This window comes from Diadema antillarum, unplaced genomic scaffold (genome assembly GCF_040938485.1).
Source record: "Diadema antillarum isolate AM-2024a unplaced genomic scaffold, OU_Dant_1.0 seq00000403_RagTag, whole genome shotgun sequence".
Taxonomy (NCBI): domain Eukaryota; kingdom Metazoa; phylum Echinodermata; class Echinoidea; order Diadematoida; family Diadematidae; genus Diadema; species Diadema antillarum.
In genome coordinates, this window is record NW_027271393.1 from 54,766 (window position 1) to 77,612 (window position 22,847).

At 38.7% G+C, this 22,847-nt stretch overlaps 1 protein-coding gene across 1 annotated transcript; it reads left to right on the top strand.

Annotated features, from left to right (window-relative positions):
* The first annotated feature begins 8,200 nt into the window (after positions 1 to 8,200).
* On the top strand, positions 8,201 to 19,667 carry LOC139732179 (poly(A) RNA polymerase, mitochondrial-like). The gene is made up of 7 exons (XM_071643052.1): positions 8,201 to 8,335; positions 9,252 to 9,500; positions 10,471 to 10,698; positions 12,504 to 12,715; positions 13,564 to 13,787; positions 14,558 to 14,656; positions 18,292 to 19,667. The coding sequence occupies exons 1-7, from the start codon at positions 8,201 to 8,203 to the stop codon at positions 18,744 to 18,746; spliced, it is 1,602 nt and encodes a 533-aa protein (XP_071499153.1). The 3' UTR covers positions 18,747 to 19,667.
* The last annotated feature ends 3,180 nt before the right edge of the window (positions 19,668 to 22,847 follow it).

The window sequence follows — 22,847 nt, forward strand, 5'->3', positions numbered from 1 at the left end:
GGGGGGGGGGGGGGAAACATGTGTCTTTTGGTGTGACATATACCAAGGTATAATTCAGTTTCCTTGAAGTATTTGCAGTGCATGAAACTTTCAACTTCACTGAGATGACCACAGCAATATGGGCATTTTTACTTCTTTCCTCAGTAAAATTTTATATTCTGTTTTAATGCCAGTTATGTAGAGTAGATTTCCATTTTCTTTTATTTGTTTTTCCTCCAAGTGTGTGTTGTCAGGGATATATTTCAATCATTGAATGTGTTGTGTTGAACAATGAAATAATTAATGTGTACATTCTGTTCTTTATACTTCACTCTTGTACAAATGTGTGTATTCGATGTTTAATTGTATCAACTTCAATGCAATCACTCAATGACATCATACTTTAAAAAGAAGGACACTGTGGCAGATGTTCGTAGTAAGCTGCTGTGATGCCCTTCCTTGATATGCTGTCTACTTTCCAGTGTGGACTTCATGCAATGGTACTTTTCATTATTTTGGAAGGCTTTAAGTCATCTGATGAGAGTACTGGTTTGTTTTATGATGATGATGTGTCTGTTATGAACACTATCATCCAGTCACTTTGTCATTCTTGCAGACTTTAGTTTGACTGCAGGCTGTGATTAGCTGGAAAATTACAAATTCTGAATGAATGCTTCCAGTAGACTTGTGAATGCACCTTTAACAGTATACATGTACCTCAAATTTGGAAAAACACTTAGATGAGCACTTAATTTAATTATCTTTTATTGTGCCTTTTTCAAAGGATGAGTTTCTGCAGATTTTGTCACTAAAGATAAAGAGATGCTTTTCTTCTGTTTGCTTAATTGAGTTTCTTACAACGAGGTGTATTTCAAGTATCTACTTTCTCCTTTCAGCTCAATCAGCTTTCAATTTGCTTTATTTTAGCTTTGTTGACTGTAGAGTAGGCCTACATGGTAGTCTTGTTTTGTAATAGTGCAATCATTGCTGACACGTAGTAGGGTCCACATTTGCTTATTTTCTCATACATCTTGAGTTCTGAGGCTCTCATATTAAGTACGTATATCGTATTTTTCTTCCTCTTGCTTATATTTCAGTGTCTTATTGTATTTATTGACTTGTATATTGTGCATGCATGGATGGAAACTCTGACCATAAATAAATCATCTTGTCCTCAAACTAGCACTATCAAATTATTGTAGAACCACTTGGAAGCTTAGAAATGAATGTGTAAAGTTGTTTGAGAATTTTATGTGTTTCGTGTAAAATACATTTTATATGGAATGAGAATAAAATCATGAATTGTGTATGAACTTTTATAAATTTGTGATTCAAAGGTCTTTAGTATGGTTTGCATTCAAGTTGGACACCATTGATCTGTGTGTTTGTTTATGTGTGTGTGTGTGTGTGTGTGTGTGTGTGTGATAAAACAATATTGAGAGAGCTTGCTAGCAGTTCAAAGAAATTTATGTGATGTAGCCTTTTTATCCACACACCATCGATCTCGAACTCCTCCAGTCGCTGAAATTCTCATTCTCTGTGAAATCATATATGTATATATAAATATATATATATATATATATATATATATATATGTGAAGAGTTTGTTTGCAAATACCGATAAGTCCATTTTTGAAGATTTTGAAGTACGGTCTCTGTCATAAAGTACAAAATAATACCTTTTAAATGATATATTGGTCACTACATATAACGTTATATTTTTGAAGTTATGGTCAAAAGAAGCAAAAATTTTCTTATTATTCTCTTTGTTTTTCTTGACCTTTAATCGCAAATATCTCCATTTGACAAATATGGACTTATTGGTTTTTGCAAACAAACTCTTCATATATAATTTATTTATTGATGGATTTATATATACTTTCTTCTTCATACAAACTTATAACTTTTTTCCCGTAGGATTCTTCTAACCCTCAGTCATAGGGTTGATAAGAGCCCATAATGGCATGAGGAGCATAGAATTGAAGAGATTTCAGACATTTTACTTCAGCTTTAAACTGAATTCCATTCCTCCAATGATGCATTAGTAGAAAGATGAATGAAGGATATGGGAAAGGAGATACAATGTATGTGGACTCATGTTTGAACAAATGATCTTTCATATCCTGGATGTTGATCAGCAAACAGCAGCATAGTACAGTGTAGTTGTGACGACACATGCAGTAATGCAACATGCTATCTAGACACTTGCAGGTATTTGATCGGGGAGGTACTGTAGTACATAGCTGTACATGTACCTCCTTCATGTGTTTCAGCAGACACAGGTCAAAGATTCATTAACACGCAATATACTTTAAAGAAATACATAATTACTACTGGTAGTCGGATACGTTAAGCATTATACGGTCCTATGAAAAAGTGGCAAAGGACCTAACCAATACTGTACAAATTAGATATGGTATTGCTTCACAAATATTCACTGCTCTGCACACCGATCTGGACCCATTTCATTAAAAAAAAAAAAAATTGCAATGAGGGCAACTCTTGCTGGAACGGCAATTGTCATAGTAACAACAAGAATCCAGCTTCCTGATTGGCTGTTGCTATGAGAAATTGCTTTTCCAGCAAGAGATGCCATCCTAACATGTTTTATGAAATGGGGCCCTGAAGTACATCTCTTTTCTTTCGTTTTCCTTTGTGAAAAAAAAAACAATAAACAAAGCCTATTAGCGAAGCAGTTATGGCTTTGGGGAAAAGGAAGGAGACTCAAGATACAAAACTATCAGTCAAACAAAAACATGAATTTTACATGTACCTTTGCGAATATTGAAGAATTGTGAGCCAATGGCCTGTATTTCGTCTGTTTATACCTATAGCATCACAAAATTCACAACTATAGTCTCAACGACAAGTCATTTTTTTTTTTTGGGGGGGGGGTGCAGTTATGCAGTTTTGACAAAACATGATTTCATATTTTCAGTATTTTCTGAAGAGACAAATCTAAATCTTGAATATGGAATCAATGAATTCAATCTAAGCAGTGTCTTGATTTTACCGTGGTCTTGTAAGTTTGATCCATGCTATGCTTTTTCATTTCAACCCACGAGCCAACTACAAGCGAAACTGACCCCTCAACAGTCCATCTTACCACTATGAATATCTTAGAATAAACTGTGTGCTTATCCTTTGAAAGGCATAATCTACCATTTGCAGACAAAACAAAAACCCAGCTTTAGTGCTTCAAAATAGTTCTAAAATGTGAGTGAGGAATAGGAGCAACCAGTGTAAAAAAAAAAAGTTAATCAGTACGCTATAATTGTTATACACTGTATGTGAAAATGTGAACAATACAAAATTGTGTCTAGACTAAACCGTCTCCAGTTATGGTTTGGTGAGAAAATAGTGATATCTCCTTATACATGTATTTAGGCTTTATTGCAAAATTGTTACATGGTACCTCTGGGATGTTTTGTGATACAACTGGCCTATACAAATATGCGTCAAATGTGATAACTCAAGCATTTTTTAAATCACCGTTCCCAGTGGTGAACAGTACCTTTAAAATCCCTTCAAGGTGACTATGCTTCCTTAGAGATGTAAATCCTTTCTTTGTATGGTCACAACAAAGAGCAGCAACGCAGTGTCCTTCAATAGATTATACGCTTCAAAGCTCTTCTTTTCTGGCAAGTAAGTATAATTATGCTACTTTCTATGTAGTGTGTCAGTTGGTTTAGGGACATACCATAATTTTGATGAGTCATAGCTATATAAGAGTAAGTTTTATGGAGTGGTTGTTGGTTTTGCGATGCTTTTGCAAAGAGAGTAACTCATATCGAAGTGATCCAATATCGCATAACTGTACAATTACATGACCAATGTATGGATTCTTCTTCTTCTGGCTACTGCTAAAAAAAAAAAAACCAAACAAACAAAACCGAAACCCAAAACAAACAAACAAACGAATCAACAAACAGCAAACAAATTAACAAACAAACAAAATCAATCTTTTTATCATCTCTGTCTGTTCATTTATTATTAATCTAAGTTTCTAGCCCCCTCCTCTCCCCCTCCACATATTTTGTTTGGCTTCTATATCAAAGCCAGTTTTTACTATTTGCGGATGAAACAAAAACTTGTTTATAGTTCTTCAAAATAGTTTCAAAATGTGAGTTAGGGATAAAAACAACCCATGTAAAAAGTTAATAAGTTGAATATTCAAAATTTGAACACTATAATGGTCTTGAAATTGTACCTATAGAATAAACCGTCTACAGTTATGGTTTCTTGAAAACAATAGTGATACATGTAGGTCTATCTCTTTATATTTTAGGCTTCATTGCAAAATCTTTATGTTTTGTGACACATCTGACATATAAATATAAATAAATATTTTTGTATACATAAACATGTACTGCTTCTAGTGGTAAAAAGTATATTGCGAGATGGGTTTTGAGGTGAATAGCGGAGGTGGCTCCGCTGCTGCAAAGGTCAAGTGCCTCTTTTTTTTTTTTGGGGGGGGGGTTGTTTTGTCTTGTTTTTCCAGTTTCGGTCGATCGTCACCACGATCACACGGACGCGCACGTGCACGCGGTGGTGTCGGCCACAGAACTCTTGTGTAAGAGTTCTGTGGTGTCGGCTGGCTGCGAGGCTAGCGCTGCTCGTCATCTGTAAAAAATATATCGCCCCCTACGTTCCAGTATCGTACAGTCTCTGGCAAAATGGCTGCGCCCATGGCAAAAATGTGGTGGTGGAGACTCTCACGTGCATCGTTTAACAATCGAAGACGTACGCTGTATTTATATGATGGCCGTAGCTTCTACAATGCCCGGAAATGCTATTCATCATCCGGAGACACAGGCACAAGAAGTTTGTTATCAAGTAAAACTAGCAAGAACAATGGTAAAGTTTAATGATAATTTTAATTCTCATCTAACCCCGGGACGCTCCGTATACACAGTTACACACTGTGGGAGCCCCACACTGCGTGTTGGGGCTGGTCGCAGTTAATTCTCATCCAACTCTCACAGGCACACCATGGCATTGGCATTGCAATAGTGGCATTCCATTCTCATTGCACGCGGCGCGCTAAGTAATATTAATAATTAATAAAGGGACTGTACAGCAGTACTGGTAGCCTTTAAACAAGGTGACTCGCTCTGCGTGCCCCCGTATAGCGCGTTTACCCCACAAACCTGTTGGCCGGCGAGTGGAGCGAGCCGCCTTTATCCACTCGTTCAGGGATGTGTACTTTTGTCGTTGTTGTTGCTTTATATTCTTTGACAAATTTGCGTACAAATTTGACGCAGAAAATACACACGGCACCAAGGCAAGCCTCATTAATATTAAGTAGAATAAGAATAGTTACTTAATATTAACGAGGCTTGCCTTGGTGCCGTGTGTATTTTCTGCGTCAAATTTGTACGCAAATTTGTCAAAGAATATAAAGCAACAACAACGACAAAAGTACACATCCCTGAACGAGTGGATAAAGGCGGCTCGCTCCACTCGCCGGCCAACAGGTTTGTGGGGTAAACGCGCTATACGGGGGCACGCAGAGCGAGTCGCCTTGTTTAAAGGCTACAGTACTGGTTGAGGTGGGGATTCATGTTTTGAACATTCCTAAGTGAGATATGAGAAACCTCTTTATGAAATATGAAAGAGCATGTAATTTTAGGAAGGATTCAACATTTGTTTGATGGAAATTGGTTTTCAAATGGCTGAGATATCCAAAAAAGTGATTTGACTGATATAGTCTAAGTGATAATAATAAAAAGCGACAGGCCACACTTGTTATTAGGATCTCTTTGTTTCACCTTGTTTTTGGATATCTCAGCCATTTCAAAACCTATTTTCATCAAATAAACTTTTGATACTCCATAGAATTGCATGCTCTTTGATATCTATAGAGTAACTGCGGCAGTAAGCGGCCGTGCAGCTGTTCGCGGCAGGTACAACATACACGGTAATATACCGCTAAACACAGCATTGCACTGTTACATGCACACTACACATATACTAACACACTAGCAATCAACAAAAACCAACCGATAAAATAGGCATGATCTCTGACGAAAGTGAAATTTTCTCACCTAAATGACAACATATCGCATCCAAAAGTTTTCGGTACTTCTTAACATAGCGGTTAAGAAACAATGGTCCAAGAAACTGGATTTTTTGTAGTTTTCTCGATGTTCATGGAATTTGAAAAGATATCCTCACGTAAAATAGAACTTTCGCGAGCCGATGTGGGCCGCCATTTTTTTCGGAAAGTGGATGTTACCATCGAAAAAAAATGAGAAAAACACGAGAAAGACATCAACAACACCGCCAGAATTGCGATCTTGTTTGCGGCCAATGCATGTGCGCACGCTATTTTCACGTGCTTTCGCAGTGGGAATTGGCGCTTATGCAATGTTCGCGAGACATATGAAGGCGTTTAGCTAAAGATCGCGGAGCACGCGCATATTGCCTAGGGATTGTACATCGTGCCGCAAGCAGAAATACTACGTCGCATATCGCCCTTATCGGCGAAAATTGTGCCGGGTTTTGCCCTGGTAAATCATGAAAACTGCGTTGGTCAATGGTAAATTTCTTTTATGAAAACAATTGCGTTAATGAATAATCTTGTCTATGATATATGGAATGGTTGAAAATAATTTGCCTGATTTGTTTACAAGTTGGAAAAACCCTTAACAATGCTTAAACTGCCGCAAACGGGATATTTTACTCTAGAGTGGTTTCTGAATATCTCGCAAACCGTTCAAACTATCAAAGACTTAAAGCTAAATCCTCACCTCAACCAGAACTGTACACACCCTTTAAATTGAGTTTCTAAAGGCGTGACCTTGTATTGTAAGTGATTTAAATGCAGTTTCGCTCCTCCTGCTGCACACGCGTGTAAACTAGGGTCTAACTTTTGTTAGATTTCTAACATTTGTTAGTAAAATTAAGTAGGCCTACTGTAGGTCTACGTTTACTTGTATTTACTACTGCTGGCTATGCTAGTTTTTATACACAGCCTTGTCGCTGTACACAAGTGCTAGAGCACGGGTATGCCTAACTGGGACCAGCAGCCCCAGACGCATAGCGTAATGGGGCTGCGGACTATAGCATTCAGGATCATGACAGGGTAGTATCGCGGATAGATATCAACTTAAAATCGAAAAATTTCTTCAATTTGAAGACGTAACCAGTGAAGTTGAAGGAAGTATTGACAACAGGCTTTGGGCAACATTTGGTTCTGCCAAAAGTCCCTTTCTGTTCAAATTGATGACTTAATGTGACTCTGTCCAGAGGAACCTGGGAGAGCTACACTGAATTGACAGCCAGCGCATGCGCACACAGACATCTTATCCGGTCAATGGATTTGAAATTTGTGCGCATGCGATGTGCGAAAACAAGATTAATCGTCACCATCTTTGGGACCATCTCCGGGATCCCCACTCGAGATGCGGTTCACCATTTTGAACATATCACGTAAGAAAAATGATCTGAGCATGCGCGAATTAATATTAATTTCAGTTCTCAGCAAGCCGTCCTGCTTCTTTTTTTTTCCACATGCATACATTGTGTATTATAATATGTGCTATGTTTTATCCATACCCGATTGACAGCAAGGCTGTTAGCGCATGCGCTGTGTAAGTTGTACTACGATACAAAGTGCGTAAGGACTAAAATCTCCAATAAAATCTTTCACCGGGGGGGGGGGGGGGGGGGGGGGGAGTTGGGATAACAGTTTGCAGAGGGCATTTCTTGGCAAAGAAAAGATCTAATGTAGCTATGGTTTGAGGTCAATGTAGAATGTACTGCCCTAGGAAAATACAGCTGGTTCAGTAGAATTAAAGGTAAGTACCGGTATCTGAATCTACAGCAGATTGTGATTGATTGTACTTGAAATGAGTGAAAATTCAAATGTGTACATGATCTCAGAGAACATCTGCTCTTTATTTGTCTTTTTCTTTTTTACTCTCTTGCATGCCAAAAGGAAAATGATGTGAAATTGCACTTTTAAGCTTTACTGCCTTCCCCTTGCAAAATTAGCTCAATATGGATGTTTACAACAGGACTATAGGAATAACCATGTGACGCCAAGATTAGTATTCATTATTCAGATGGACATCTGAGTTTCAGTTAAGATACTTCATTGTTTTCCCTTGTACAAAATAGCACTGATGTAATATGTTCACTAGTATAGATTTGAATGTCAAATTTTGCTACATGTACTTCAGGTTCTTCGGGCTCCTTTGCCACTGTCTTCCATGACATGACGCAATCCAGAAAGCACCAAGCCTCCAGGAGTCTTCTTGTCCGTCTCTCCAAGGACACACCCTTGGATAGCCTTCTGCAGTATTGCAACAGTCAGGGAAGAGTCAAACACTACTTTACATACTTCCAGAAGGTGAGAAGTGTGCCAGCCACTAACCCGTTGAGGACTAGTCCCAAGTATACTCGGCAGGTGTCTATGAGAAATGCGTGTAGTAGCAAAATCAGTCCATCCTCAACAGGTTAAGAATGGATTGGCGTAGTATGAGAAGGATGAGCTATGGATGAGGTTACGCATGTTTGTTTGTTTTTTGTTTGTTTGTTTGTTTGTTGTTGGTTTTTTTTACATATTTTTGATGATTTGGTTGTCTTTTTTTTTGGGGGGGGGGGGTGTGGGGAATTCAGCCTTTCTTGATTCAATTTTGTCTTACATTTAAAAATCAGCAGTACAAGTAGATTGAAAGATAGTATATTAGTAACTGCATAATGATCTGAATCTTCTGTTTACATCTGCTGTGGCATCCTACATGTTTGGGCCATTCAAAACAGCAGTGTTGACCACATGACTATGATGATGATATTTTTAGTGACTCTCAATTCCTTATGAAAAGGCATCAAAGCAAATGATATTTTGATATATAGTGTGCATGAATGGGTAACTTCCTTTGTAAGGAGATATGTAGGGCACATACCAACTGCATTCTTCGATGTGTCTATAATGTGGACAACAGGGTTTCATGCTGAGGAAACAACCACATGAAATAAGTGACAGTTCACAAACAAACAAAAGGGATAAATACCATACTAGGAAACTGGTACATGTACACAGACTATGCTGACTGTTCTGAAATGTGTATAAGTACACTGTTAGGTTGTTGTAGCATGAAAATTAATCTTTATTTTGTATTGAACTATATCTATTTTTTAACTCGAAGCTTTTAGGAAAGAAAACACGGAAAAATCTCTTTCCTTCACCACTATTTTCTTTTTCAGTAATTCTTTCTTTTTTTACAGTTGTCAATACTCAGTTCATATCTACTTTCCTTTGCCAGCAAGCTCATTATGTTGTGGTGGAGTTTAGCAGCCCGGACACTGTTCAGCAAATCAGCCAGAAAGCCCACAACTCGGATGGCAGGCCTGGCAGTCAACACAGCAAGGAGGTGGCGGAGACGAGGTTCCTCAGTTTTTCACGACTGCTAAAGCAGAGGGAGAAGACGCTAGGAGTCAAGGAAGAACCAACCATCTTGAATAAAGACCTGAACAGCTCCGAGCTCCTCTTCTCCTTTGCCCAGGCAAAGACTGTAAGTTCAGGTTGCACATACAGCTTTCACTACATAGAAACTGAGTGACAAATTGCCCTACATCAATGTAGATTAGCACCGATTAATCAATGTGTTAGCAGTAGCACTGATTAAAAAAAAGTATTGGTATGGAATTTTTTTTTATCATGACTACTCCTAAAACACTGATTAATTGGTGCTTATTTACATCAGTGTAGGGCAATTTGTCAATCAGTTGCAATAAAAACAAGTAGATACAAGAATTAATTAACTTTCACTTTTTATTGTTTGTCAGACATCTGCAGTACATCATTGTTCACTTTCTGACATAAGTGTCCAATGTTGTATTTCATTTTTATCTCCTCTTATATAAACATTATGGCAATTTTTGTGTTAACCATGTGGAGCATTCTAATCTTGAATGCCCTGGGTTTTCAACCCAACAGCAACGTCTTCCTTTTGATGTAGACTATGTTGTGAAAACTTGTATATAGGTTATTTTGTAAATCTTTTCTTTCTTTTTTTTCTTTAAGGTCGAAGAAAATGGTTATACTCTCTGGAATGCATTATCAATTTATAACAAGTGATAATTACAGACTCAATATATAACATTCCAATCAAAACGCCGCCAAAGATTCATACAGGTGCACAAATATGTAAATTGTGTGTCAGTGACGAGCTAGGAGAATCGCAATATTTTACTTCAGTCATTGATTTCAGACAGCCATTATTGGCAAAGTAAGTATATAGAAATAAAACAAAATAAGTTTTTCTCATATTCTTCGTTTTTGTATGTATCAAGAAATTTAGATGTTAAGCTCATGAAGTATGTGTCATTGATGCACCATGAGATCCAGCTTGGTGATGAAACAACATCATATTGAAGAAATTACATGTTTTGCAAGATGTACGATTCCATGCACATTTGGTGACCGAACTAACTTAGACTTCTTCTGCATGAATACCTCCTATAATACCGCTGTCAAATCAGGTGGATGAGCAGTTGGAGTTGCTTGTCCGTAATCAGGAGCTGAGAGATGCCGAGACCAGGCTCCGGTTCCTGGCCTGCTCCCTGATGGAGGAGGCTTTCCAGCGCATCCTTCCGGACGCGACGCTCCATCCGTTCGGTTCGTCTGTCAATGGCTTCGGCAAGCGGAGCTGTGATGTAGACATGTACCTTGACAGGGGTACGGCACAGGGTGTCGTTCCACAGAAACAGGTAACCTATCAGCAGTTCAATTTAAATATGGTCTTTAACCCTTTGAAGGCAACTGGCTTTATCAGGTGTAGAGGGATTCATACCCTCAGACATGAGATTTCTGTCTGAGTTTTGACCTCATATCACTTTGTTTTTTGTTGTTGTTTTTTTAAGACAAACATACAGTGTATGTGATAAGCTCAGTGAGCAAACATAAGGTGACAACTCTATCATGCTTCCATAAGTGTACAAGTGATGTAGCCATTCCAGTGATGAGTAATGGAAGTGGACTTTGGGTTCTAGAACTTCAAAGGTTCCATGAATATACAGGGCCAGTGCCATATTTTTCAAAGTAAGGAGGGGGGGGGGGGGGGAGGTCCAGTTTACATTTCTGGTGCCACTTACTGGTTTCATCAGCTGACAAACACAGTAGTAGTTGTAATAATAATGATGATGAGGATGATGAGGATGATGAGGATGATGATGATGATGTTGATGATGATGATGATGATGATGATGATGATGATGATAATAATAATGATGATGATAATGATAATGATAATAATAATGATGTTGATGATGATGATGATGATTGATGATGATAATGATAGTAATGATAATGATAATGATAATAATGATAATAATAATAATGATGATATTGATGATGATAATGATGATGATGATGATGATGATGAAAATAATAATAAAATATATCATGTAAATCAAAATCAAAAAAAAAATAATAATAATGTTCTGGTGTTTAAAAAAGAGAGTGTTTTGCACTGACCCTGAGCTGAAGGCTGTCACTGCAGTCAAGATGACCTGAGCCTGTCTCTGGGAGTAGCATTTGTGTTGAAATGTGTCATCCAAAAAAAGAATTACTTAGTCCTTGCAGATGGGAAACACATTCTGACCCTGGTTTTCAATACATCTTTTCCATGTAAACCAGATGGAATCACTGCCATTAAAGGGGCCCTGAAATCCAAATGCACGTTGATCTGTGTTGATTTATGATACCCTCAACATCACTTTAGCGGTGAAACGAATATCTAGAATCATTCCATATATTTTTAATGATTTTTTTCTTTTATTTTTCTTCAGATTATTTGGGAACGCCCAAGTGCTGAAATGTTTAACAAAAGACATTGGAATGCAACTTCCCCTCGACTCAGCATAACTTGCATGTTCCCTCGCCATGTCTTTTGTTAGTCACATTAATATGACAGAAACATGAAAGTTATGATGAGTCGAGGGGAAGTTGCATTCAAATGTCTTTTTTAAACATTTCAGCACTTTAGCAATGATTGACAGATGATGTAATCTCAAGAATATGAATATTGATTGGTTTGGAAGGATTTTTTGTGGGCATTCCCAAGTAATCTGAAGAAAAATAGAAGAAAAAAATCATTAAAAATATATGGAATGTTTCTAGATATTCGTTTCACCGCAAAAGTGATGTCGAGGGTATCATAAATCAACATGCATTTGGATTTCAGGGCCCCTTTAAAAGCCTTTACAGCAAACCCAAAAAGGTCCATGTGAATAGGTAGCCATCAAATTCGCATTGCCCTGCATCAACGTAAATAAGCATTGAATTGATCAGCATTTGGGTAGCCATGATAAAAGAAATTGTGGCCATATGTACTCCAGCAGGATTCGAACCTACGACCTCCTGATCAATTCAGTGCTTTATTTATGTCGATGTAGGGCAATTGTCAATAAGTTGCAATGCTTGCAATGTCTTGTACAAATAACCAATCATCTCCCTGTCATCAATCAAACAGCCTTTTTTCATGCACTTCTCTCCTCACACATTTCCACGACAGGGCAGGAATACATACAAGCTCAGCTACGACAGGCAGTCAGCTCACAGCGAGCGTGCTGCCACTCAGTCCACCCTCTTCACGTTGGCAGAGTTTCTGGAGAGACATGTCCCACAGTGTAGTTTTGTCACAAGGATACTCCGTGCCAGATGTCCTCTGGTCAAGTTCAAGCACCAGGCCACGGGGCTGGCCTGTGACCTTACGGGGGATAACAGGTCAGTGGTCAATCTTGTGTCCATGACTGAACAATCCTGTTACTATAAAGTTTCTCAAGAAATCCATGTATGGCAAGGAAAGATTCTGCTTCTTACTTTGTTTAATACAAATTTTGGAAGGTATAAAAGAAATTCAATTTGCTTCCGTTTTGTTTTGTTTTGTTTTTGTTTCTTTTTTGATCAGCATAATGTTGCAAAAGCATTGGTAAAATATGTTACAATATTAAACAATCTGTTCTTTTTCAATTTATTGGCTTATATCCCTATAATTACATTCTGACCTTGACTATCCAGCCGTCTCTTATCTGGACTTCTCTTTCATCTGGATGCGTTCATGCCGTGAAGGATGAAAAAAAAAGGGATTTTAACTCAATTAGAACTCTTACTAATCTCACACAATTTTCCTAGTGTATTCCCAATGGAAACATGTGAATATTACATTAGAATTTTCAATTTCTATAAAAGTGGACTCTAATTATAAGTAGGCTATCATAGATTTCATCCCTGTTGCGGTGTACACTACCTGCCAAGCTACCACTCTGTTTGTAGTTACATGGGATTGAACATGTGCAGAAATGTTGTTTTTCCCATATCCGGCCAGATGGCTTATCTGGATGGGTGCTGGTTCTGACATGGGTGGATAACAGATGTTGGATTTCATACAGAATATATATTTCATCTTGCTAGCTTTCACATATTTGTTCACTATTTATTTATTTTTTTCTTCAAAATTTAGATTTAAATAGACAGTCCATACATTACAAAAAAGAAGAAGAAATGTTCTTGGATTTTTCAAAGGGACCATCAGTGAAAATGATTTCTTCCTATGTAATCTTGATTCACCTTAGGATAGCTTTGAAGAGCTCTGAAATGCTCTACATATACGGCCGCCTGGATCCACGAGTGCGCCCTCTGGTGTTCATGGTGCGTCACTGGGCGAGACTGAATGGTATAACGCACAGCAACCCAGGGTATTGGATCACTAACTACCCACTGACACTACTCGTTCTCTTCTTCCTACAAACACGGCCAGAGCCTGTACTCCCAGCTCTCAGTAAAATTGCCCTGTTTGGTAAGTTAGTGAAACCATGTCTTTGCCAACACCACAGCATAGACTTTGAGGAAATGAATATCAGTCCAGTGTGATTTTTTCTTTCTTTTTGTAAGCCAGCAAGACTTAGACTATGCCCCAAAACTTGAGCAATCCCCCCCCCCCACAACCAGCTGCACAAAGGGTAACTGCAGGGCATTATACCTGGAGACAATTGCTTCAGAGATTTATTAACCTATTTGGTAATTGGGTTTGGTCATTAGCCATGGGAATTCTTATCCTGGAAGGGATTTATGGTGGTAGATGTTTGCTTTGGATGATTTGACAGGAAAGGGAAGTTGTCATGAGGCTGTAAATCTCTTCTGAACTATTTAAAGTTACAAAATGGCTGTGAGAAAGGGGAACTCTGCCCATCTGAAGATATTCTTAGTCTGTGGTCATAGAAAAATCCAAAGTAGTAAAGAGCCAAATATTGAAACATTGAAATAAAGTGGAGTGGATACCTACACTAATTTTCTCATATTTGTGACACAGTTGTCAGTAATTCCATTTCATTTCTATTGTGGGTACTGCACCCCTGGCTCCTGAAGCCCCCACATTCTAATCTGAATACTAGGGAGCTGCATAGAATGTGCTTTTGTGAGCCAAATCTTTTTGGCTTTTTGGCATTGTGCTGGGAAAAGTATTGTGGACAAAATCTTAAAAGAATTTAGTGTCAATAGGGTAGAGTCTAGAACATGAACCTTCTCAAATTAAGTCCTTGTTGAATGGTGTTCACTTTGGTCTTGCAGAGCCCGCCCTTGAAGGCATGGAGGAGGAGGAGAAGGATGTTGAGCTAGTCTTCTCCAATGCACCTCACATACCTGCCTCTAGGAACACAGAGACTCCAAGTAAGAAGTGGCTTGTCAACTTTGTCAGATGGTTCATACAAGTAGACACCTCTCTACACCCAAGGATAAACATAGTACTTTCCAAAGACATAGATTAACACATATATTTAACAAATTAGGTCAATCATGTGACATTGAAAAAGAGGGATATCTGTAGTGTGTATGCAATAGCATTGTGCCTTTAATGAATATACCTTATTGTGATGTCTCTTTTGATGCAGCCTCCTGTTGGGTCACACATGCTCTAAGAAAAGATGCATGTTTTTTTACTAGCACTATGCACCGTCACTTTTATCGTACATTAGTGACATTTAAAATTATCCTGTTCACCATGTCACCTCTCACTGACGCACGACACTTCTACCATCCCGGGAAAGTTTCAAGGAACTGCTGAAAGGGATTACTACTTCAAGGTTCAAGGTTTTGATTCTTTGAGAATTTAGTGTTCTATTCCTTTGCGTAACCCTTTCATACTATGCTTTGTTTGCCACAGGCTGGAGCACTTTCTTTCTCTGCCATCTGGCACAGTCTTGAAACTAATTATCAATGAATAGAGATTACCTAATCCCCTAAATCCCTCTTTGTCACTATGGCCTTCTTGTTAAAGTGAAGCACTTTGCTACACCTGAGTGGGCTTGCTAACTGTTCACCCTGGTCAAGTTTGGAGGGATTTAAAGGACAAGTTCACCTTCATAAACATAAGGATTGAGAGAATGCAACAATAATAGTAGAACACATCAGTGAAAGTTTGAGGAAAATTGGACAATCGATGCAAAAGTTATGAATTTTAAAAATTTTTGTGTTAGAACCGCTGGATGAGGAGACTACTACAGCTTGTGAGTCATATGCGTACAACAGTATAAAGAAAATGTAAAAGAAAATTCAACATATTTTCACTTTTTTCGCATAATAAAAGAGCACTTGACTTGCCTCTTTGTAAAGGCGGGGGGAATGATATTACTCATAACATATGTCGGTAACGAGTCAGGGGAATGTGTACTTTTTGTCTCGCCCACCGGAGGTGAAGGCGAGACTAAGGGATCCAAATGGCGTCCGTCCGTCGTCCGTCCGTCGTCCGTCCGTCGTCCGTCGTCCGTCACAAATGTTAAAGTTTACCTGCAAGACTCTCTTATGATGCATAACTTGGCAACTGTTACAGCAATGGCAGCCACACTTGGGTGATAGAAGCACTAGGGGTATCTTCATGTTATGGTGTTGTCAGAGGTCATGTGATGAGGTCAAAGGTCATTTGAGGTCATATATTAAAGGGTATGTGCAAGACCCTCTTTTCTATGTTAAAGTTTACCTGCAAGACTCTCTTTTGACAAATAACTTCACATAAGTTGCTTGGATTACAACCTAACTTGGGTCATAGATGCACTGGGGGTACCTTCATGTTATGGTGCCGTTGGAGGTCACAGGATACGGTCAAAGGTCATTTGAGGTCATACGTTAAAGTTTACTTGCAAGACTCTCTTATCACTCGTAACTCGACACATGTTGCTACAATAGCAATCAAACTTGGGTGATGGATGCACTTGGGGTACCTTCATGTTATGGTGCCGTAAGAGGTCACATGATAAGGTCAAAGGTCATTTGAGGTCATACGTTAAAGTTTACTAGCAAGACTCTCTGATCACACATAACTCAGCACATGTTGCTACAATGGCAATCAAACTTGGGTGATGGTAGATGTCTCTTGGGAAGTTGAAGGTAACCACAAGGTCAAAGGTTACAGACAGGGGTCAACGAACTTTTAGGGCCGAATGTTAAGTTTTTAGGGTGCATTTCGTTTATGGCTCATAACTTTTGATCCCTTTGTCCATTTGTGACCAAACTTGGATGGAACATGTCCCTTGGGGAGGTGAAAGTCGTCACAAGGTCAAAGGTCACAGACAGGGGACAACAAACTTTCAGAGCCCAATGTTATGTTTTTATGGCACGTTGTGATTGTGGCTCATTACTTTTGATCCCTTTGTCTGTTTGTGACCAAACTTGGATGGTAAATGTCCCTTAGGGTATTGAAGGTCACCACAAGGTCAAAGGTCATAAGCAGGTCAATTGACTTCTGGGAGTTATAAAAAATATTAATTCCTTGTACGCGAATGGGCGAGACACAATTTGGCGATTGCCTTGTTTCAAAAGATGGAATTTTGTGAAATTCTCTTTATATTTTCCTTATATTGTTGTACGCATGTGACATCTAAGTTATACATACACTGCAGTAGTCTTCTCATCCAGCGGTTACTGCACAAAAACTTCAAAAATTCATAACTTTTGAACGGATTGTCTGATTTTCCTCAAACTTTCACTGATGTGTTCTACTAATATTGCTACATTCTCTCAATCCTTATGTTTATGAAGGTGAACTTGTCCTTTAATACCTAATGCTGATTAAAAAGCTGTACAAGTTCAGCTAATTGGCCAGACACATAACAGGTCAACTAAGGAATAGCACATTGTTCAGTTTGTAATAGGCAATGGGTGATTTCAAGTTCGGTGCTAGTGCTAGTGCTAGTGCTATCTCAGCACTAGTAGCACTGGCGATAAAACCGAACTTGAAATCACGTCGGTGTTGGGAGTTGACCTCAAAATTATGATGTATTTTCGGTTGCTGGTGCTGGGCTCGGTGTTGAATGTCGTCTGCTGAACCGAGCTCGGCCGTTTGTGTTAGCGATTTACGTGCTTTTTCCCCATTGACTAACACTAGCCCCTAGGGATTATCAGTTTCGTCATTTCAAGTTCAGTGCTGATGTTAGCGTTGCCGTGCGAGACTCATATTCACGTCCATAATAGATGCACGTTTTACGTGCAAAGTGTATGCTAATACAGTGGTCGCCCATGTAACGTACTCGAACACTCTCGACATGGCTTTATAGATCTGAGCCTGGGAGCAAAATTAAGATAGTTGTATTTTGGGGAGTGGATGAAATTTGTGGCATTTTAATTTGTTTTCCTCACTATGTCTCTAAAACTAAGCAGTTTTGGCTATATCTTTTAATATTTGACTGTAATCACACGCTATCACTTTTTTTGTCGCGCAATTCCCGCGGAGCTCGCGGTGCTGGGATTCCAACACCTAGTGCTGGTGATCGATAATTTTGATCGGTAACTTGAAATCACCCAATATCTCAGTATTATAGATTATTATCAAACATATCTGTAGATACGTACAGAATGAATGACTAAGTATAAGAATAGATAGAGAATTAAGAGCACATACTGGGAAGTAGATATATATATATCGTCGCTGGGGTGACAAGACCTCGTATCTACAAAATGTCAAATGTTCAGGAGAGCCAAAAAACATGGCGGCCAAAGCACTATACCGAATGGGAAACCCGTTCCTTTAACGTGCCATGGTGCCTTCATTTTTGGGGTAAGACAACTAGGATTTGGACAGGACATCACTTGACCGATTATTTGACCATACATGCAAAAAAATAATTTTCACCAAAATTGCAGATACGAGGTCTTGTCACCCCAGCGACGATATATATATATATATATATATATATATATATATATATATATATATATATATCCCCACCCACAAATGAATATAAGAACTTGTGTGATGGATGAAATTAACTTGCCCTTTTTAATTTTTTTCCCCTCTTATCCTTTCACCAAAGCGGAGCTGCTGAGAGAATTCTTCCACTTTTGTGCATCCTTCCCCTTTGAGAAGTACGCCCTCTCAGTCCACCATGGGTCAACCTACCTAAAGCCAGTCACAGGAAAGGCCCTCCCCCTCTACATTGAGAACCCCCTGGAGTTGGAATTGAACACCTGCAAGAACGTCACGGGCAACCTGGTGGACCGCCTGCGTCGCCTGTCTCGTGAGGCCGTCAAGACCATGGACCAGCTGGAGTTCTACCAGTGCGATGGGGACAGCAGCAGAGTCCACTCTTGGGGCCTGGGGGCCCTTCTAGTGGGCTCTGTCCACGGCAAAGGACGGAAGCGGTCTGCCGCCATGGAAAAGAAACTCGGTGCCATGTTTAAGGCTCTTGGCAAAAGGGACTATTCCACTTACCCCAATGTGGACAGCTGGTGGCACAGGTCATTGTACAATGGACATAGACCAAGATGACCAGTCAGTCACTGTGCACTGGGCACAAACTAAGATTTGAACATCGGTACCGACAATGTAATGTTCATCACAAATTTGTTTCTTCAAGAGCTACCAATGTCACGTGTGCAACCAACCTGTCTTCCGCTGCCCAAACTACAACGTTTGTCAAGAGGAGATTTATAAACAAAGGTGCTCCTGTGGCACAGTAACAATATATGGGCATGCATGGTCAATTTTGCACTGGTAAAACTCATAAAGACAGTTGAGAGTATGTTGCACATCAACCTATGCTAAATTCCACTCCGCTATATGTTCTGATAAATCTCTTTACCAGATGACAATCATGACTTTGGAGGATAGACATGTCTGGACTTACTACTGAATAGGCTTGCTTTGTATGGAACATGCATCATGAAAAACAAAACAAAAACACAGCATAATAACATTTCAGAAGATTAAACTGTGCATGCTGGTAAATCTTCATTGCATTTTAGATCAATCAAACAGCATCCAACAGAAAAAGCTTCTTTCTACCATTGGCAGTGAGACGAAATCCTGACTGACCAAAACTTTGTTGGGTAAACGTGATCAGACTTTCTGCTGCATAGGCTCCAACATGCTTTGTGTTGACATGCATAATAAGAACAGAACAAAACCAAAACTAAATATGATTTCAGAAGAATAAACTATCAAGTTCCATTGCATTTAGACTAACCAAATAGTACCTGACAGCAAAAGCTTCCTCCTAGCATTGGCAGTAAGACGAAATCCTGATTGCTGGTGAGCTAGTTCCATCAAAGGTGCTGACTGGGGAAGTGATATGACAACGTCCAGTTGGCACGTAGGCCCAGATATTTTTGAATGCTGTAAGTGCTGTTTTTGTTGTTGTTGACTTTCACAATTCAGTTGTGGCTTGTGAACTAAAAGAACACACACAAAAAAAAACTACTGCCACCTGCATGTGTCCTGTGTCGCCCCCCCCCCCCAAAAAAAAAAGAAGAATAAAGGTCTAAGTGCACACCAGTGCATGTACAGTCATTCCTGCATTATGATGTTGTGTTTTGATTAATATAATTTCACTGCATTATGAAGGTGAGACTCTGCAGGCTATGGTTTAAGTAGTGGCCCATGGTTAGCAGGGATTCAAAGTATTGCTCATGAGACAGGGAATAATTTTCCTGGTATCACATCGCAATATGCTATTCATTTTTACACCACTGCTACACAAACTATCTTTTGTGTAGCAGTTTTCTTCCATAGAAGTGTACAGGATACCATTTGAAATATTGTTCATCAGCTGAAATTGCTAATCAAATTTGAGTTGAAAAATCATTCCCTATGAGACTCTTCTCATCCTTCCAGATGTCAAAATTTTTTGAGGCATTACAACCACATGGGTAGAATTATGTAAATGCGCAAGACTGACTTTGTGTATAGTCTGTTAGCATTAATTCTTTGTTATGATGGATATGTGGTCGTGTGCAAAATGCGGAATACTTCCATAATCACTGTCCTATTTCTATTTGCATAGACAGTCTCTGTATCACATTTCATCAGTTATAATAGCGAGAGACTGATTTTTAAATCATATTACACTGAAATATATACACTGTGTATACATTTTTTTTTCTTTTGGCTTATAACATATTGCAGTTAATGTTGCTACATGCCAAAGGCTACAGCAAGTGGTCAGTAATGTCTGCCCTTTTATTCTTGTTTTTTCTTTTTACTTTAAAAAAAAATGGATTAGCTGTTTTCATCCAAGTCAGGACAAATAGTAAAATCTTGTTTAATATGCAAAGGCCTTGACTGTTTCTAGCAGAGCAGCTCTATTTGTTGTCCTGCCTAAGGGATCCTCCAATTGGCAACACATTTTAACAGATTAAGTTAATCTTTAAGTTTCAAATTGGCAGTCCTTTGTATTCCTTTGCTGATTATGAGCAGATTTAATGAATTGAACTGTTTTTGCATAGCAACATTCAGAGTGATCCATTTAATGTGGACAAGGTGATGATATCTGCAGCAAAATAATACAGTAGTAGGATTGGTTCATCCTGCCTAGTATTATTGGTCTTCAAGGTTAATGGATGCCCTAAATGTGTGTAATGCAGATTTGCTAACCACCAAGTTGAATATGCCCCTCACTTGCCATGTTAATATCATGAGCTGACAAGAAGGCTAACAATACAACAACAAATCACATTGGGGGGGGGGGGGGGGGGGGGCAAGTATCATGCCAGAATCTGACTATACAAGGACATTCCTTTCTTTATCAGACTTGATTTGTTTTCAACTCCCAGTGTTATGTAATACACCATTTTTGTCTATGCATGTTGGTGCCTTTAACACCATGATGTGTGCCAATAATTCTCCCCATTGCTTATAACTATCAAAGCTCAAACAGCGGTGGTGCCACTCAATTTCCATAACAAAATGTGTGCACAGCGAGAGTTCTCTCTGATCATACACAAAAAATATGGAGCACTGCTTCTATCTCCAAACTACCATAGTTTTGTAGATTTTCTCAGCAATCGCATGTGTTGGGAACAGAATATCAAGTTATAAAGCTGTGAAAGCATTTAAACATTTATGTTAAAAATACATTTCATATGCAATAGGAAGAATTGTGTGTGACAGTCTGTCCTTGATCATGCATAGTTATCAGGACAATGAAAATATGATAGAATTTTGAGTGTCAGAACATATTTTGTGTAGTAATTATAACCTACTGATTTGTATGGACTTGAAATCAGACTCACAAAGACTCTTTTCAACATTCATAGAATCAATCAAAAAATAAATGCCATTGAAACAAACATAAGTATGTGCCAGTTCTCAGCAATGTCCTGTTTTATATGTGATATTTAACTTATTCTGGTATAAATCCCCATGCTCTTCTTCTTTGTGCTTGACATACTACTGTTGATTCAGTCTTTCATGTGTGAATCATTGTTTTAAAGAAATTTTATGGTTATCCCCTCACTGAAATACATTTCAAGTGACAGTGTTGAATGGGATATTGGATACACAATGGAATGAATTTCTAGATGAAAAAAAAAAAAGTCAAATATAAAAACAAGTTGTTATCATGTCATAACAAAATGTTTTGTTCTGTTGTGGGTTTGGTCCCATGCCACAAGAAGAATTTGCTCTCAAACTGTGTAGGACAAGACAGATATATCTCTCTATCAGCTTATGTGCACAAAAGACTTCAAAATCTTTCCTGCATTTTGAAAACTGCAGAGCGGAGTGATAAATAAACCAGCATCATACGTAAAGGTGATGAAACAAGAAATATCTTTTGTGACAAATTATCACACCGTCCGTGTCTTCATGTGTAGCCTGTCCTGGAGCATGTCGAGGCATTGTCAATAGAGATCTTCTTCACAAGGGTTCCTTCCACATAAAGGCCCGAATTCATGAAGGTTGTACAAATGAAACCATGGACAAAAACCATGGAGCGCCAAGTGTCGCATGGAGTATTTCGTTAAAAAATTGTTCATTTCGTCGACAAAATGACCGTTTCGTTAATGAAATTATCATTTCGTGGACGAAATGTTCATTTAGTTACAAAATATTGTCATTTCGTTACAGAATAATCATTTCATCGACGAAAAGACTGATTTCGTAACAAATATTCCGTGCAACACTTGGCACTCCATGGTTTTTGTCCATGGTTTAAACCATGGTTTCATTTGTACCACCTTCGTGAATTCGGGCCAAAGAGTACAAAAGGAGCTCATACAGTATGCCATATTGCTTACGAGGGATATCTCTTGATGCGTATTATGTGACAGAGGTTTCACAAAAACTGAAACGAGTCTCTTTGCTGTCTGTCAGTCAAGCATGCAACCTTATATACCTTTGCATACATTGGTACATACAGTACAGTCTCAAAACTGGATGAAGCAGCTTTCACCAAACTTGGTCCAAGGATGATGTTAGATGGGACAATTAGTTGAGTACATTTTAGTGACATTGGCAAGAGGTCAAAGGTCAAAAGGTCAAGGTCAAATGCTAAAAATGTTGCTATTTCCCCCATATCTATGCAATGCCCGCAGTTATTTTCTTGAAACTTAGTGTAGACATGTACTACTGTGTAAAGATTCTCCAGAGAGA

Coding starts and splice junctions, on each gene's coding strand:
- LOC139732179 (XM_071643052.1), top strand. CDS start 8,201: ATGACGCAATCCAGAAAGCACCAAGCCTCCAGGAGTCTTCTTGTCCGT. Junction 8,336..9,251: donor ACTTTACATACTTCCAGAAG/GTGAGAAGTGTG, acceptor TTCCTTTGCCAG/CAAGCTCATTATGTTGTGGT. Junction 13,788..14,557: donor CAGTAAAATTGCCCTGTTTG/GTAAGTTAGTGA, acceptor TTGGTCTTGCAG/AGCCCGCCCTTGAAGGCATG.